Here is a 14,809-nt window from a genome sequence, read left to right as displayed (position 1 = left end):
ACATTAGAAGCTACTGCAGACTACAAAGAAGACAGCCGATAAACATCAGTGAGATATACATAATGCACGGGGCAAAATGTGCTCTGCGAGAATGGTAATGAGGAACAAAAGCAGGATATAAACTCAGCAGGCATGCTGGGCGGCCCCAGATAAATATGCACATATCACAATACTGAAGGAAATATTCTTTCTCGCTCTGTGTGTGTGTGTGAGGAAGGTGCAGCTCCTTTTGAATGCAGGAGACACCGTTTCATGCGAGGCCAGAGTTCATCCTGCCTGCTGGTGACTCCTGAGTGATTAAGCAGCGAGATATTATAGAGGTACTGCATATGTGTATGCAACGCAGGTGCTGTGTTTCCTTCCAGCTTTGTTGCTATCTGACAGCCTGCTTTGAGATATCAGCCTGCAGCCACTCTGAGTATCTCTGGGCTGCACAAGCCCGTCTCTGTCTGAGCTAATCATGTATCATATTCGGGCGATTACTGGTTGTTATCAGGTCTGAATGAGATGAGCTGGAGAGCAGTGTAAGAGCTAACTTTGTACTCTGGTAAACGTCATGTCAGGCGAGACATCAGAAAGCCCAGTGTAGAGCATCCATATGAAAGAAAACTGCATTATTTCAGCATTGTTTGAATCTTGTAAATCTTATTGTCTGTGTGTGTGTGTGTGTGTGTGTGTTTGTGTGTGTGTGCCTTTGTATGCGGGAAAGTGAGATGCGAGGTAATAAAGGGAAAAGTGTACTCACATAAGAAGTGCTGTGCTTTGGAAAAAAGAGAGCCAAGGCTGCCAGAAGAGTCATCAAAATGTATTCCAACCCCGATTAGAAAAAAAAAGTGAAACGCTGTGCAAAACATAAAGAAAACAGAAAGTGATAACTTGCTAATTCTTTTCAGCTTCATTGATTTTTCTAAATATCTGCTTATTCTGAATTTGATGCAGCAACATGTTTCAAACCAGTTGGAACAGGAGCAACTAAAGACTGAGAGAGTGGATGAATGCTCCGAAAACACCTGTTTGGATCGTTCCACAGGTGATCAGGCTCATTGGTAACAGGTGATAGTATCATGATTGGGTATGAAAGGGGCATCCTGGAAAGGCTCAGTCATTCACAAGTGAGGGTGGAGCGAGGTTCACCACTTTGTGAACACATGATTGTATGAAAGATGTTACTACATGAGCTCAGGAACACTTAGTTAAACCATTTCAGTCAGTATTTTTTTTTTTAAAGTCAGGGTTGTATTGTTAATGATTCTGTTTTTAAGTGACAAAACAAGCTTTTTAAAAACTAAAACCTGCAAAATGATGACTTTATCTTACCCAGAAACCTTAGTTTCATCCTCACTCACTCCTTTCTTGTGCGTCTCCTCATCCCAGTCTTTCCTGGTTATCTGCAGCCTTGTGTCACAGTCACTTCCTGGCAACCTCTGTTCTTTCCTTAGAACTCTTACAGGGTTAAACAAGAACATATCAGCACCTGGTGGACCTGCACAGTCCTGTATGTTTCTCTATCTCTCACACTGATATAAAGCAGAGTCCAAATGTTCACCGCACTACAATTCTCCAGTTGAGAGCACTCAAAGGCGGCTCTTTGATTTGCGAGCCTTGTTTCAAGCCTTCTGTTGTGGAGACCCAGCACATCCGCAACCCTTTGATACATGTCAACATAAAAGGGTTTTTGAGCTCTGGGCTGTGTGAAAGTCAGTGCGTTCGGTGTGGAGGGCTGGCGGTAGCGTTTGATGCGGTAGGTCAGGCTGCACTAACTTTGCCTCACGCAGGGGGATGTGCTGCTGCAGCTGCGTTTAATCCGTAAGAGCATTTGAGTGGGACACCAGATTGTTTATGTAGTCCATTGAAAAGGAGCTGGCACAAGTGTGTGTGTGTGTTCAGGAGGAGGAGGTGGAGGTGGTGGTGGAGGAGGAGGAGGAGGAGGAGGGGGGAGCGCAGCTTACGATCCATCTGTCCCTGTTTTCCCCACAACTCAACACAGTGGCAGACAGTGAGGGGAGGCTGGGACAGACCTGAGCCCTTGTACTGGTTTAATTAAAACACATCATTTGAACCTTTTTTGGCGCAGACGATAACAAGCCCATCCCAACACACAACTTCACAGAGGAGGAAAGAAACACACACCAGGCAATTAAAGACTCATTTACTCATCCGCCAATTATTCACCCGAGCCTTTCTTGGATCTGTCTCGTGCAGCCCTGTGAGGCCTTTCACTACAGGCAGGCCATTATTCACCGAGTGCCAGGACTGCCACGGGTGGAAAATCAGGGGCTGAATGAGACACACGTAACACTGATTCCTGGAGAAAAGGCTCGTCTGCTGCAGATTAGGACACATTTTCGCTGTGACAGCTGGATGGAGGACATACTTTTAAAAAGAGGAAAGAGTCGTGCTAATTATCCATTTCTAATCATGTTTTATTAACTTCTTATTCTCTTTAATTCTTGGAAAAAAAGACAAAATCCTTAAAAACTAAAAATGAGTCAATATCATAAACAGCGGAATAACAACGTGTGATGACCAGAATGACACCCACAGATGTTTAACACCAGAAATCCACACAAGTGAACTAAAGACAAAAGCTGAAGGTCTTCTTTCATCCCACACATTTCTTTTTGCTCAACACAAACTCAGGGATTTGCTGTATTGCTTGGTTGTACTCCTCCACAAATCATACAGTTTAACAGCTTGAAAAACGGAAAAAAAAAAACAAAAAAACAAAATAAAACCCAAAACACCCACAAGTTGGTAATTTCAGCTATTATGCTGCAGATTTGAAACCAAATATGATATGATGAAACATAATTATTTAGCAATCTGCCCAATTTACATTTAATTTCCATCTAAATTTACGGTGCAGTGGGACAAGATCAGACCAATCACACAGATAAATAAAAAGTGAACAAAGGAAATGAAATTTGAACATTTTTGCCTTTGGTTAAGAAGATAAAATAAACAGCAGGTACACTGGGTAAAGAGCTAGAAAAAAAAAAGAGTTACACTTTGGTTCATAAATACAGAAGAAACCCTGAAAATCCAAAGAAAAACAGTCTTAATCTCAGCGTTTAACGAGGAAGTTTAAAGGCGCCACACTCAGCGTCTGAGGCGGATATAAATCGACGCCGTTAGATAAAACCCTTGTGTCGCTTGCTGAGTGTTGCACCTCTAAGATGCTTCACCTCCTGTCTGGTTGTAAAACAGAACATTAAGTGAGAGATGGAAGGGATTCTGTCACGATGGAGTGCAGTGAATCTAAAACAAGCAGTTAAACCGGAAGGATTACAATTTATCTTCTGAGTCAACCCAAAATGACTCGAGCAGGACAGCCAGCTGATACGATCTGGCACCGGCTCTTTGCGGATGCTTATTACAATACTGTCACAAGAAAAACGTGGCATTTGCAGCTCAATGGGACAATTTACTGTATGACGGTTAGTGATATTTCCCTTAAATTGCACAAAAAACAACAACTGTAAATCAACAGGGCAATAAAGCATGTTGGAGACTGCTCTACACTGTCACACCAGCAGCTGGAAAAGGTCGTGTACCACTGTTACACTCAACTCTGTGGATTAAATCAATAGTGTTACCGAGAACTCGTGCCTAAAATCTGTAAAAATCCATAACTATGTCGGACACGTATGCATAGACACAGAAATGTTTCAGGCAGTTCTTATAAAGACTGTAAACCAGAGAGGAAAGAGGCTTGAAAAGGGTATCAGCTGTCTTTCCTGTCTTTAAGATGACTTTTTTTGGGGGTATTTTTACTTTATTTGGGAGAGGGACAGCTGGAGAGACACACGGCATGCTCTACATGGTACGCGCTCCATCAGGTGAGCCACCGGGACGCTCACACCTGTCGGATATTAAATGCTGGAGTGTTAGTCCCTCAGAGGAGGTCCTCACTGTTAAAGCTGTGAAATAAAGAACCACAGTGCTGCCTTATACTGTGATAAAACATCTTCCTGTGCTTACATGTATAAAAAGGTGGGAATGATGCTCACTAAAATGAGAAAATCGTTAAACACTTGATTCCAAAGTGAAGTTTCAATTCGCTTCTCCGACACAATCGAGATGGAGCGCGAGTGAGTAAGATGGCTGTCAGACAGCGTTAAAGACACGACCAGATAAAAACAGGCTGGAGGTAGAAAACCGAGGCCTGTTTAATTTTAGTGTTGCTTCTCTGTTCCAGACGCTGAGGGAAACAGGAACTCTGCTGACAGCTGTGACCTACTGGTGTGAGACATAAACACGACGAGCAAGACTAAAACAAAGCGGACAGCGCTAACAGACTCTCAGACGTTCCATTAAATGAAGGAGCTGGAGGTATTTTCTTTGTGAGGCTCTTGCACTTCACAGCTAATTCCACTCCACGATTGGGGCGCAGATGTGGTGCAGAGAAGACGGAAGAGATGAAGGAAACTCAAGTGGAACGAGAAAGAAAGCGTCACGGGTGTAATACTCGCGGTTTGGTCTGTACCTCGGTTTCAGGATCATAGTCTGGTTCATGACGTGGTTACAATGAAGGACGTTTTCAGAAATCTTTGCTCAAAGGATCTGAGGAGATTTAGCTCACAAGACACAAACAAAGGTGGAACACACTGACCCTAATGTCTAAAAGAGGGTTACCTGAGTAAAATGTTAAATACAGCGAAAAACTAAATGAAACACGCAAAACTCAAATTCATCTCCATGTATGTGCAACCCCGATTCCAAATGAAGTCGGGACCCTGCGGAAAACATGAATAAAAGCAGAATGTGACCATTTACAAACAAACTTTTTACCAGCAACCTTTTACAAAGCGTTCCTGAACCCACGCAGTAATATCCTTTATCCAATCACGAAGTGGCGAACCTCGCTCCATCCTCGTTAGTGAACAGCTGAGCCTCTCGAGGATGCCCCTTTCAGACCCAACCATGACACTATCACCTGTTACCAATCAACCTAATTAACAGGTGTTTTTGGAGCAATGTCGTCTTGCCACTGTTTACAATTGAGGGTATGTCAAAAAAGGATTAGAAGATGTCACATTCTGTTTTATTTATGGTTTACACGCGTCCCAACTTTTTTGGAATCAGGGTTGTATGTCATGTACATACATGAGGGGGAAGGATATTAGAAACGCCTTTCCAAAACAATGCAGTCCAACGCAACACAACCAATCACTGAAAAATGAGAGTGCAGTTACAACGACCCTCTGAACAGGATGTACTGTTGGGCTGGATTGCATTCAATGTAGAGAATTTAGTTACAAACCTGTTTAATAGGTTATTAGAAAACCAAAATATTCCCCACCACATGTCAGAAGCTCTCCGGAGTCCTCTAACGTGCTCGCCATGCTGAACCATTATCCATTCAACTGGGGTTAACGGCAGACATTGAAGTTACACACAAACTCAAAGAGTCGGCCGGAAAATTGACAGAGATTTTCCACATGGACCACAACGTAACAGACCTACATGATTACTCATCAGTTTGCTGTTCTCTTAGAGCTCCTTCTCATCTACAGTCTGTCGTCCTCTGGACACTGTCCGTATTATTGCACAGTAAAGAGTTTATTAGCTGCTAACACACGGCAGCTGCACTGTTAAAGTAACTGCTAAAAAAATTACTAAAAGCCATTTGTGATAAAGTCTTTCACACTCACGCACTTCTGCTGCTTCTGAACACGCTTCTTTTCTCCGTAGCGCATCAATCCGTGGTCCGTTAAAGGCGTGCCGAGCCCCCGAAAACAAAGCACCGCGGCGCGTGGAGCGTTACACCACCTGGAAGCCGCGGTGAGCCGAGGGACGGTTTGGATGACTCTTGGGGACAGAGAGGTGAAGCTTTGACTGGGCCAGGAGAAATGGTAATGATGATGTTTGATGACGATGGCCCCGGTGGTGGCGGGTCAGGCGTGCTGTACCGCCAGCTCCTGTCCTATGAAGCGGCGCAGGCGCTCCAGATACTGGCTGTACAATTCAATGTCGTTGTGTCCCGCTCCCTCCACCCAGAGAGGCTCCACGGCCTTGGGGCAGCGCTCAAACAGCGCCAGGCCGTGGGAGAAGTCGATCACCTCGTCCTCGGTGCCGTGGATGATGAGCACCGGGGATGTGATTTTGGACACTTTCTCGATGCTGAAAAGGGGGAAAAGAGGAGAGGAGAATAATTATTTACTCCCCAGAGCCGATAAAGGATGTGAAGGCAGATTGCACAGATCAGGTCAGCAGTGATGTACAGTTTGGCTCAAACAGCGCTGGCTCTCTGGATCAGGTCATAAACTGTGACATCAAAGTCGGTTAGTGTGCCGGTCTAAAGAATGTCTTAATGCATCAGCGAAGCTTTATTTTTGGAATGCTGCTACAGTAAATTGTTCTGGGCTATAAAACATATTTATTGCTTTGAGACTGTCCGTCTTTCGGTTGCTCCCCGTTAGGTGTCGCCACAGCGGATCATCTGTTTCCATCTCGCTGGCAAACTGGACTCAGCCAAAACCAGCATGGAAATGTGATTTTATGATCCGCGTATTTCATTTGGCAAAGGCTTTTTACGCCGGATGCTCTTTCTGAGGCAGCCCTCCCCATTCATCTGGCCTTGGGATTGGAAATTAGTAATGCACTGGCAAGACACTTAGACATGTGAACAGGAGGAGGTGGGGATCGAACCGCCAGCCCTGCGATGTGGACAACGCTGCAGACGACCCGCTGAGCCTCATGAGCCACAGCCGCCCGTCTATTCCTTTGACGTACGGTGATATTTCGCTGTTGTTGTTTCTGTTCAGCAAAAACAGACCCATGTGTTGAATCACTGAGTGAAAAATAATGGTTTTTCAGCCTCGGTGCAACTAAACGAGTCCTAGTGTTAGTTTATAAATTTGATCTACAGAAATGAACGTATTCATTGCCAAACGAGATGTAAAAACCAGACACCTCCTTCTAAAATCTTTAAGTATAACCAAGCCGTTCCATGGAATAGAGACAGATTTTACCTTGGAAAGAGGAGAGGAAGATACAGATACGCATAGAGAAAGGAGGGACGCCAGCTGCCCACTCTGAATGTGAACAACAGGCGAACACTGGAGGCTTTCTCAGCTCACTACACACACAGCAAGGCATTCCCTGGTTTCCTACCACCTCTGCTCCTCACCCACTTGTACCATCTGGGACTAGACTCTGCATTAAGGCTGGCATTGGCTGCTATTGACCTTCGTCAGACTCTGCCACTAAAACTAAACTGACAACGAGAACAGAAGGGATAGAGTCTCACTAATGATAGCATTACTCTGCGTCGTTACTGTCCGGGCCAAGGGAATTGTTTCGTGGCCAAGGTTTAAAAATAAAAGCACAGTAAACACACATTACAGTGAACACCCACATTACAATCGCGCACAAATGTGGGGCACCAAATCTCTTCAGAGTGGGAGGCTGTTACTGAATATGAAGCCATAAAAGAATATCTGACAAGTACAGGGCAAGAAAGGGCTTTTTCACAACCAGCCACCTGCTTTCTGCAGTATTACTACTTCGTGTTAAAAGGATCATATCAGTTTGATTTGAGCTGCTTATTAACACTGTGTTTTTTTAAAAAAAACGCTGCCTGAATAAGCGCTCACATTGTATACAGCAGATCTGAGTTAACGTTCTTCAATCAGGTTGAAAAGATGTGAGACAAGACTTTATTAGTTACCACCTTTGACACATAATTATTGCCTGTTAGCAGGAAAGGCTGAAGACAGCTAAACTCGCTGGCTGTCCAACCGTTAGCATAGTTGAGTTACTACTAGAAATTAACACATTATTTGCTAGAATATTTGCAAGACACCTCATCGCTCATCTTCCTGCAGGTTGTCAGGTTCACTGCTCTTGAGTCGCAGCCTTATGTAAGTACATGATGCTGCAGGTGCGACACTGAGCTGTGTGCGCTCTCATAACTGCAGTCATGAGCTGCTGGTGGCGTCGAGCCGGGGTCAAACGTGAATGTTGTGTTTGCAAACAGCAGCCGACAATTCCCGCATGGTATACGTTTATCTACGTTTACACTAATGCAAGATCATCTTTAGACCAAAGTGAAAGAGATTTGATATTAACATGCAAATTCAAATGTTTTATGGGAGACTAACAACTCAGTAGGTACATTTTGATGAAGGTTAAATTCCACGTAGGTTTCGCTTATACAAGGCAGTTAATCATGTTTGTTAGGTTGATTATTAGACCTTTCTAAACTGGCAACACTGCTCTTATTTCGTGTGGCAGTGTTTGTTTATGGCTAAGTAATACAAAATAACATTGGACCCACGGAAAAGGTCAAAGCACGCAGGCATAAGTGACGACTTTAATATGCTTCATGTAATGTGCCTTATTATTTACTGATTTTCAGAGAATCTCTATTCTGAACTGACACAAATATGAGCTGCAGCCGTACAGCAGAACATCATGTTTGAAAAGGTGCAGGATAACACAGACCTCTGGCGTGCCGGTCCTTCTCTGAAACATTACAGTATTCGTATAGCCTACTCACATCTTTGAAAATCAAATAAAAGTGACATCCAGATGCCAACCAAGATAAGAAAAACTAAAATCATGACACCAAAATGCACCCTGAAACGACAGGAGCTGTTCTTTCAGCGCAGATGTTTGTCTTGGACAAGAAATGCTCTCCCAAGTGCAAGTGGCAATTACGCTCTTCTGCTGGCAGATCTGTAATTACGTGGAAATGCCAACTGGCAGTAAAACAGTCTGTGTGTGTGTATTATGTTTGCATGAACACCGTATTTAAGGATTTTATGAGACCGAGATAGAGACAGAGGAGAACATAAAGACTCCACTGTTGTAGAAACATTTCTTTGACAAAAGAGCCAATTATATATTGAATGTCATATATCACACATGTAAACGTAATCACATTACGCACACGTTTAAAGGTGGCGTGAGTCATTCCGGAGAATGACTGTTGATCAAATTCAGCGAATATCTCCACACGGCCTGCTAGCTTTACATTCTGTGTGCACGCTGGAAAAAAGTCACATTTTTGCACACATACACTCTGTACATGGGAAACAGCACTAATCAAGCCAATCATCAACAGGTGGCGTTCATACTCGAGCACAGGACAAGGGGAGGGGAGAGGAGGGGAGCGAGAGGGGCGATAAATCTGGCGTGCTAATGCGTAATCACATTGTGTAGGAAAGATGGCAATATCAACAATCTTCCTCCAGAATGACTCACCCCATCATTAATTAACATTAAAGATGCTTCATATATTTCCTTGTACTTAAACATTGAAATGTATGAGCGAGTCAAACACTTCACACTTGAGGCGGATAAAGAGAGACAGGTGCAAAACGAGGCAGAGAGGAAACTCAGCAGAGACTTACTTGGGGAACGCGTCGAAGCAGTACGTCTTCTTTGTGTCTGGAAAGGCCACTCTCATACCCGATGTGAGAGGTGAGTGAAGAACCACAGCAGCACACTCATACCGTGACGCCAGGTCCACAGTGGGTACTGTACCAATGCTCTGTCCATACAGGATAATATTCTCTGGGCTAATGCCATACCTGCTTAAGACCAAACACAAAGAAAAGCCTTGTAGTGCAGACTGATGGAAGGTGTGACAAACCATAACTTAATCACTGGAAACAAAAGATTTTGAACAATCATATTGAAATGACATAATGAAGATTGACAGCTACACCCAAATGTAAATTCACCTCAACCAACCCTTAGTCAATGCTCTGAGGTGTCATGTCTTCCCAGGGCAACAGCCACATTAAGGCAGCTCCGCTTTCACTAATGAGATACTTTATCACACCACAGCGTCCTTGAGAGACACCTTCCCCCCAGCCTTCCTTATCTTCATCTATCCTTCTCACTCAGTCTTATTCCCACGGGACCTGTCCCCACTCTGCTCTGCTCTCTTCATCCCAGCTCTGTCCCGATCACAACCTCTGCCACCTTGATTCACCCCGTCCTCACGTCTCTACTCGACCCTCTTCTACCTCAATTAATATTTCATCCCGTCTTGCTGCTGTGCACAGCAGAGAATCCATCCGCCTTTTTTTCACATGGTTTGCTTTGTTAAACTATGTGTCCTGTCTCTGCAGAGCAAGACGCCGTGTAATACAACATCCCTTGAAGGACACATATGGGCCAATTATATCATAACAAACCGTGTGCGCAGGGCGTGCCAGGCAGCATCGATGTCTGAGTAGAGGTTCTTCTCAGTGGGCTTGCCGGTGCTGACGCCGTAGCCTGAGTAGTCGTAGGAAAAGATGTTACAGTTGATGCGCGTGCCAAGGCCGATGTAGAAACTGCTCATCTGGCCCAGGTCGACTGCATTACCGTGGGAGAAGAGCACTGTAAATCTGAAAGGACAGGCGTACAAAAGACAGGTTAGTAGATCGGCCAACAGTTAATGAGGCACAAAGGTCTCTATCGCTGACAAGTGCTTTAGTTATATCTGGAAATACTGCAGTCTATAGATTCTTATTATTACATTAAAACTGTCCTTATTTATTGCAAATGTCTAGATTTTATATTACAGCTAAATATACAAGCTGCGTCCTTTACATTTTTAAAAATTACATCTTTAGTTGAGGCTTTGTGTAGACTTTGGAAACTCCTCTGCACTTCATTTGAAGCAGACAGAGGCACACGAGGATCAACATGGAAACAGACACAAACAAAACCAAGACAACACAATCTAGTTCATCACATTTCTCCGTCCAACCATAAGCAACCTGTTGTAAAGATAAACATCACCACGTCACCTGGACTGCGTGCCAACACGTCTTTGTCTGAAAATGCTGCATGCTGGAGGATTAGTTTACCACAGCGGACTCTTGTCAAATCCCTCTCACTTCTGAGCATTTTGTACAACCTGAGAAGCAGGGTGTCCTCTACAAAAGCTGGGTATTCTAGCCCTCGCCTTTTATTCATGAATGCATGTTGCGCTCCCCGGAGAAATCGGATACTTTTTCTACACACTGACTCTTTTGAGATGCTCCCTCAGTGGTTTTGTTTATGAGCCCGTATCGCCCGTGGCTTTGCTCCTGGTCTCTCCACTGAGAATGTGGCATAACAATGACTCTGCCATATCAGGTCGAGTTTGGATTCATTCTTGTGTAATACTAGATAGACATTAATACAAGATACACAGACTGTAACACAAGCCTGTCCATGTCTTTTTAATTGATTTGGTAAATTAATCAGCAGCAGCGCAGTGCAGCAGGATGAGCATAAAACTTAACTTCTACATCGCAGCACATAAAATATAATTTCAACTTCGGTTAAATGATATGATCACCTCATAAAACTATCCACAAATCACTGCCAATAAATTCAGTGACAAAGTCTTCAAGGGGAGAAAGCCAGATACCTGAAAATGTTTTGTCTCTGACTCACTGAGAACTGCCTCCTTGTCACTGAGCGTGACACTTTTTTATTACGATCATTATAATGCGCCGGAATTAATGACAGCAGGTGAAACTCAACATTCAAGTTAGACAAACCTAAAGGAGATACAGGAATGGAAAAAATAGAACAATAGAAGAATCTGTTGAAGCGAATGGCAGCGGCCCATGGAAAAGCAGGAAGAGAAAATCTTTGAGTCAGCAGAGTAAACAGGGAGACGAGTAAAGGAAGCAGTCTGAGTGGAAGAGGACTGACAAGAAAGGAGGCAGTGGACATGATTCTGAGGAAGTGTGACACACATAAAATGACTAAGAAAAGTCAAGCAAGTCGTGGGCTATAACACAGATATATAAAAGTCTACCAAATAGAAGTTGGTTACCACCTTGACTTAGAAGGTAGGCAGAACCTTTCAAACTACCCACCTGGCATTGGGAACACAGCGAATGTACATGCAGCCGACTCTGTTCCCTCGGCTGGAGCGAGCGAGGAACACCTCTGTCGTGTCCAGCTCTCTCTGCGAGTACTGAAACTCTGCCCGCTCCGTCAGGTGGAGCTTCCATCTCCCCTCCACAGCCCCGGCCCCAGCGACTGACGCACCGCTCCGCGCCCGCAGGCTGGATGTGCCCGTCACCCCCTGTGCAGCGGGGCCCGCCTCTGGGTCTGGAAGAAAGGCGTACGTGGGCTCCGGGGGCAGGAAGGCGAGCTTGGCTGCGATGCGACTGGGGCAGGGCGGGCAGCAGAACAGGCAGCAGAGCTCGCTGAGAGAGAGGCCATTCATTCTTCACTGTGCAGGAGGGTGACAAGAGGATCACTGTGCTGTTGAATCGCACATCATCCCAGTGTTAACACAATGGGACATTTATTACAACGTAATGTACGAGACATTCGATCTAAGTGTGGCAACAGTGACAATGAAAATGTTTCTACTACTGCTGGTTTTTAGATTATAAGTGATTAAATAAACAGCGTGTCACAGACATTATTTCATTTCTGATAAATCTGCAGTTATTTCCTGATTAATCATTTGGTTACATATACATATATGGCAGAAAATATGTGTTACAATTTATTTAAGTCATCTACAAATTGCTTTTATGGTTGACAAGCAGTTCAAGACCCTGAAACATTTTGTTCAGTGTCATTTAAGACAAAGAAAAGCAGCAAACCTTCACAACAAGGCTGGAACCATGAATGTGAAGCATTTGTGCTAATAATGGACTTATATGACTAATCGATTAACTGGTCAAGCTCTAAAACTGAATACTTCTTGAATGTAGGTTAAACTTAATATGCAGTTCACTTGTGGCTCTGGTAAACCATGATGTTACAACCCATTACTTAAACATATTTCGAAGCTATTAAGTGACAAATAAGCCCATTATGAAAGTCATTACTGGATGCGACCCCACATGACTTCACTCCAAACGCACGTGTACACAAAATGACATCAACAGTAGACCTACCTGTTGAGCCGAGGAGCTTAATCTAAGACAAAGTCAAAACCAGGTTGTGCTGCAACAAAAACAAGACAGACTTCCTCCAGTTCAGCCCAAACCAAACACGGGACACTGTGAGCGAAGTGTCCTGTCAGCAGAGGGGAAAAGTCGTGGAGCCCACCGGCTGACAGGGTTGTGTTATTTACGATGTATCTGCGGTGTTTTCCGTGTGCTGACTGAAGTCCACATCACATCCATTTCCTCCCCTCGTTCAGTGACTTCTTCGGATACACCGTGCTGTTTCCCAAACGAGCCCTGGACGCTTGGGGAAAGCGATAACTTCTGTTTTTTGTTTTTTTGTTTTTTTTTGTGTTGACAGTGAAGAACAAACGTCTCCAAAGCAGCCTTGACCTCAAAGTGGCCAAAACTAACTCTAAACGCTTTTCAGTAGCAATTAAACACGCACAGCTCGGCTCCCTCTTGTCCCAATGAGGGATATATCAGGTTATATTTTCCAGGAGAGAGAAGGTATTCGTCTGCGCGTAACAGCTAAAGCTAAGCTTAAGCTAGCAAGAAGACATAAACACGGCTGCTCAGTAAAAACAAAGCTCGTTCGCGGACTAACGACGTGAAACACCGTTAACACACAGTGTCCGACGCGTGTATTTGTCTCCGTGAATCCATTACGGACGGTGCTGGCGTGTCCTCTGACTTTGCGGATGGCGTCTTGTCATTTAAATCCATGTAGCTTAAGTGCGGTGTTTTCCTACTTCTCTGCCGTTTCACCGCATCCGGAAGCGACAGCTGACAGGATGTGACGTAATGAGTTTCCATTGGACAATTAAGGGAAACCTGTTATCAGCGTGGGTGACGGTGGAGTAAAAGATAACTTATTTGAACTTAATTGTTCAGTTTCACCTTTAAAAAAAAATGACACAGTATCCTTTGTATTGTATTGCTTAGTATTGGTGACTGGATGATTAATTAAAGTCCATTGCGACTTATTTGTTTGTTATTAGCAAAGAACAAGATAACACGTTTGTGTGCGCTGACATCTGCGATGATACCTGACAGGAATACACGACCGGCCCCACCCCCATCCAAAACACACACACACACACACACACACACACACACGCACACACACACACACGCACAGAGGAGTTTTTCCTGCTATTCCTGAGGAAGAAGCTTTACTGGTACAGCTCTGCAAACGTCAGCCTTTCAACTTGTCATACATCCCACCCATGGGCAAAGAAATAGGCCACCATGTTACAGACCCTGCACCTCCACACACTGGTATTTTCTGTTAATCTGTCTGATCAGATCTCTTTTCGGGTTAAAGGACACATGTCTCTGGACACCCATAGGCCTCTGAAAACACATGCACAGTGAGTGGACCATGGTGTCCAGGGGCATAATTATGACACTATTGCAGAAAAGATATGGATGGGGATTCACATAGAGGGTTAAACAAAGGTGGGAATTAAACATAAATTTCCAACAGCTTCTGTAACAAATCTGATTTAATACCTGTACACACATGCCCACACCACAGGCAGGACACTGTACTTGTTATGATTCTTACTTGGTGATCTGCCAAAGGCCACAATCAATGGATGTTTATTTTTGCCCACATTTTTCCCCACAGTCGCACACCACATTCAATAACTTTCCAGGGTTTGTATGGTGAAATGTGAGGCCATGTGTTGGGGTAAAAGATATGCTGTTGGTCAAATTTATTTTAATACACCTGTTTCTACATTCAGTTTTCTTGTGATGTTAAGACAGTGCCACATTTGTGCTTTATGAATAACACGATAAGTGTGTTAAATTCAGAACGGTGAAGTGGCTCTTGTGGCGATTCCTCTTCCAGCAGGCAGTGGAGCTGAACACTGGCGCTATTGTGTAGCGACATTTGTGCCTATACTGTTTTGCTTTGTATTTGAAACAATATACAAGTACAAAGCAGTGGGGCC

At 44.0% G+C, this 14,809-nt stretch overlaps 1 protein-coding gene across 2 annotated transcripts; it reads right to left on the bottom strand.

The window, feature by feature from the left end:
* Positions 1–2,412: 2,412 nt before the first annotated feature.
* On the bottom strand, positions 2,413–13,632 carry abhd17ab (abhydrolase domain containing 17A, depalmitoylase b). 2 transcript variants are annotated; one of them, XM_076726096.1, is made up of 5 exons: positions 12,858–13,632; positions 11,817–12,178; positions 10,152–10,346; positions 9,360–9,539; positions 2,413–6,123 (listed from the first exon to the last, which is right to left on the bottom strand). In XM_076726096.1, the coding sequence occupies exons 2-5, from the start codon at positions 12,170–12,172 to the stop codon at positions 5,898–5,900; spliced, it is 957 nt and encodes a 318-aa protein (XP_076582211.1). In that variant the 5' UTR covers positions 12,173–12,178; positions 12,858–13,632; the 3' UTR covers positions 2,413–5,897. The 2 variants fall into 2 exon arrangements, with proteins under 2 accessions (XP_076582211.1, XP_076582212.1); XM_076726097.1 differs by having other exon boundaries at positions 11,817–12,210; positions 12,858–13,598.
* Between the last annotated feature and the right edge of the window lie 1,177 nt (positions 13,633–14,809).

Source organism: Chaetodon auriga, chromosome 3 (genome assembly GCF_051107435.1).
Source record: "Chaetodon auriga isolate fChaAug3 chromosome 3, fChaAug3.hap1, whole genome shotgun sequence".
In the NCBI taxonomy this organism is placed as follows: Eukaryota; Metazoa; Chordata; class Actinopteri; order Chaetodontiformes; family Chaetodontidae; genus Chaetodon; species Chaetodon auriga.
Note: the sequence above shows the minus strand (reverse complement) of the source record. Positions and strands in the feature narration are given on the sequence as shown.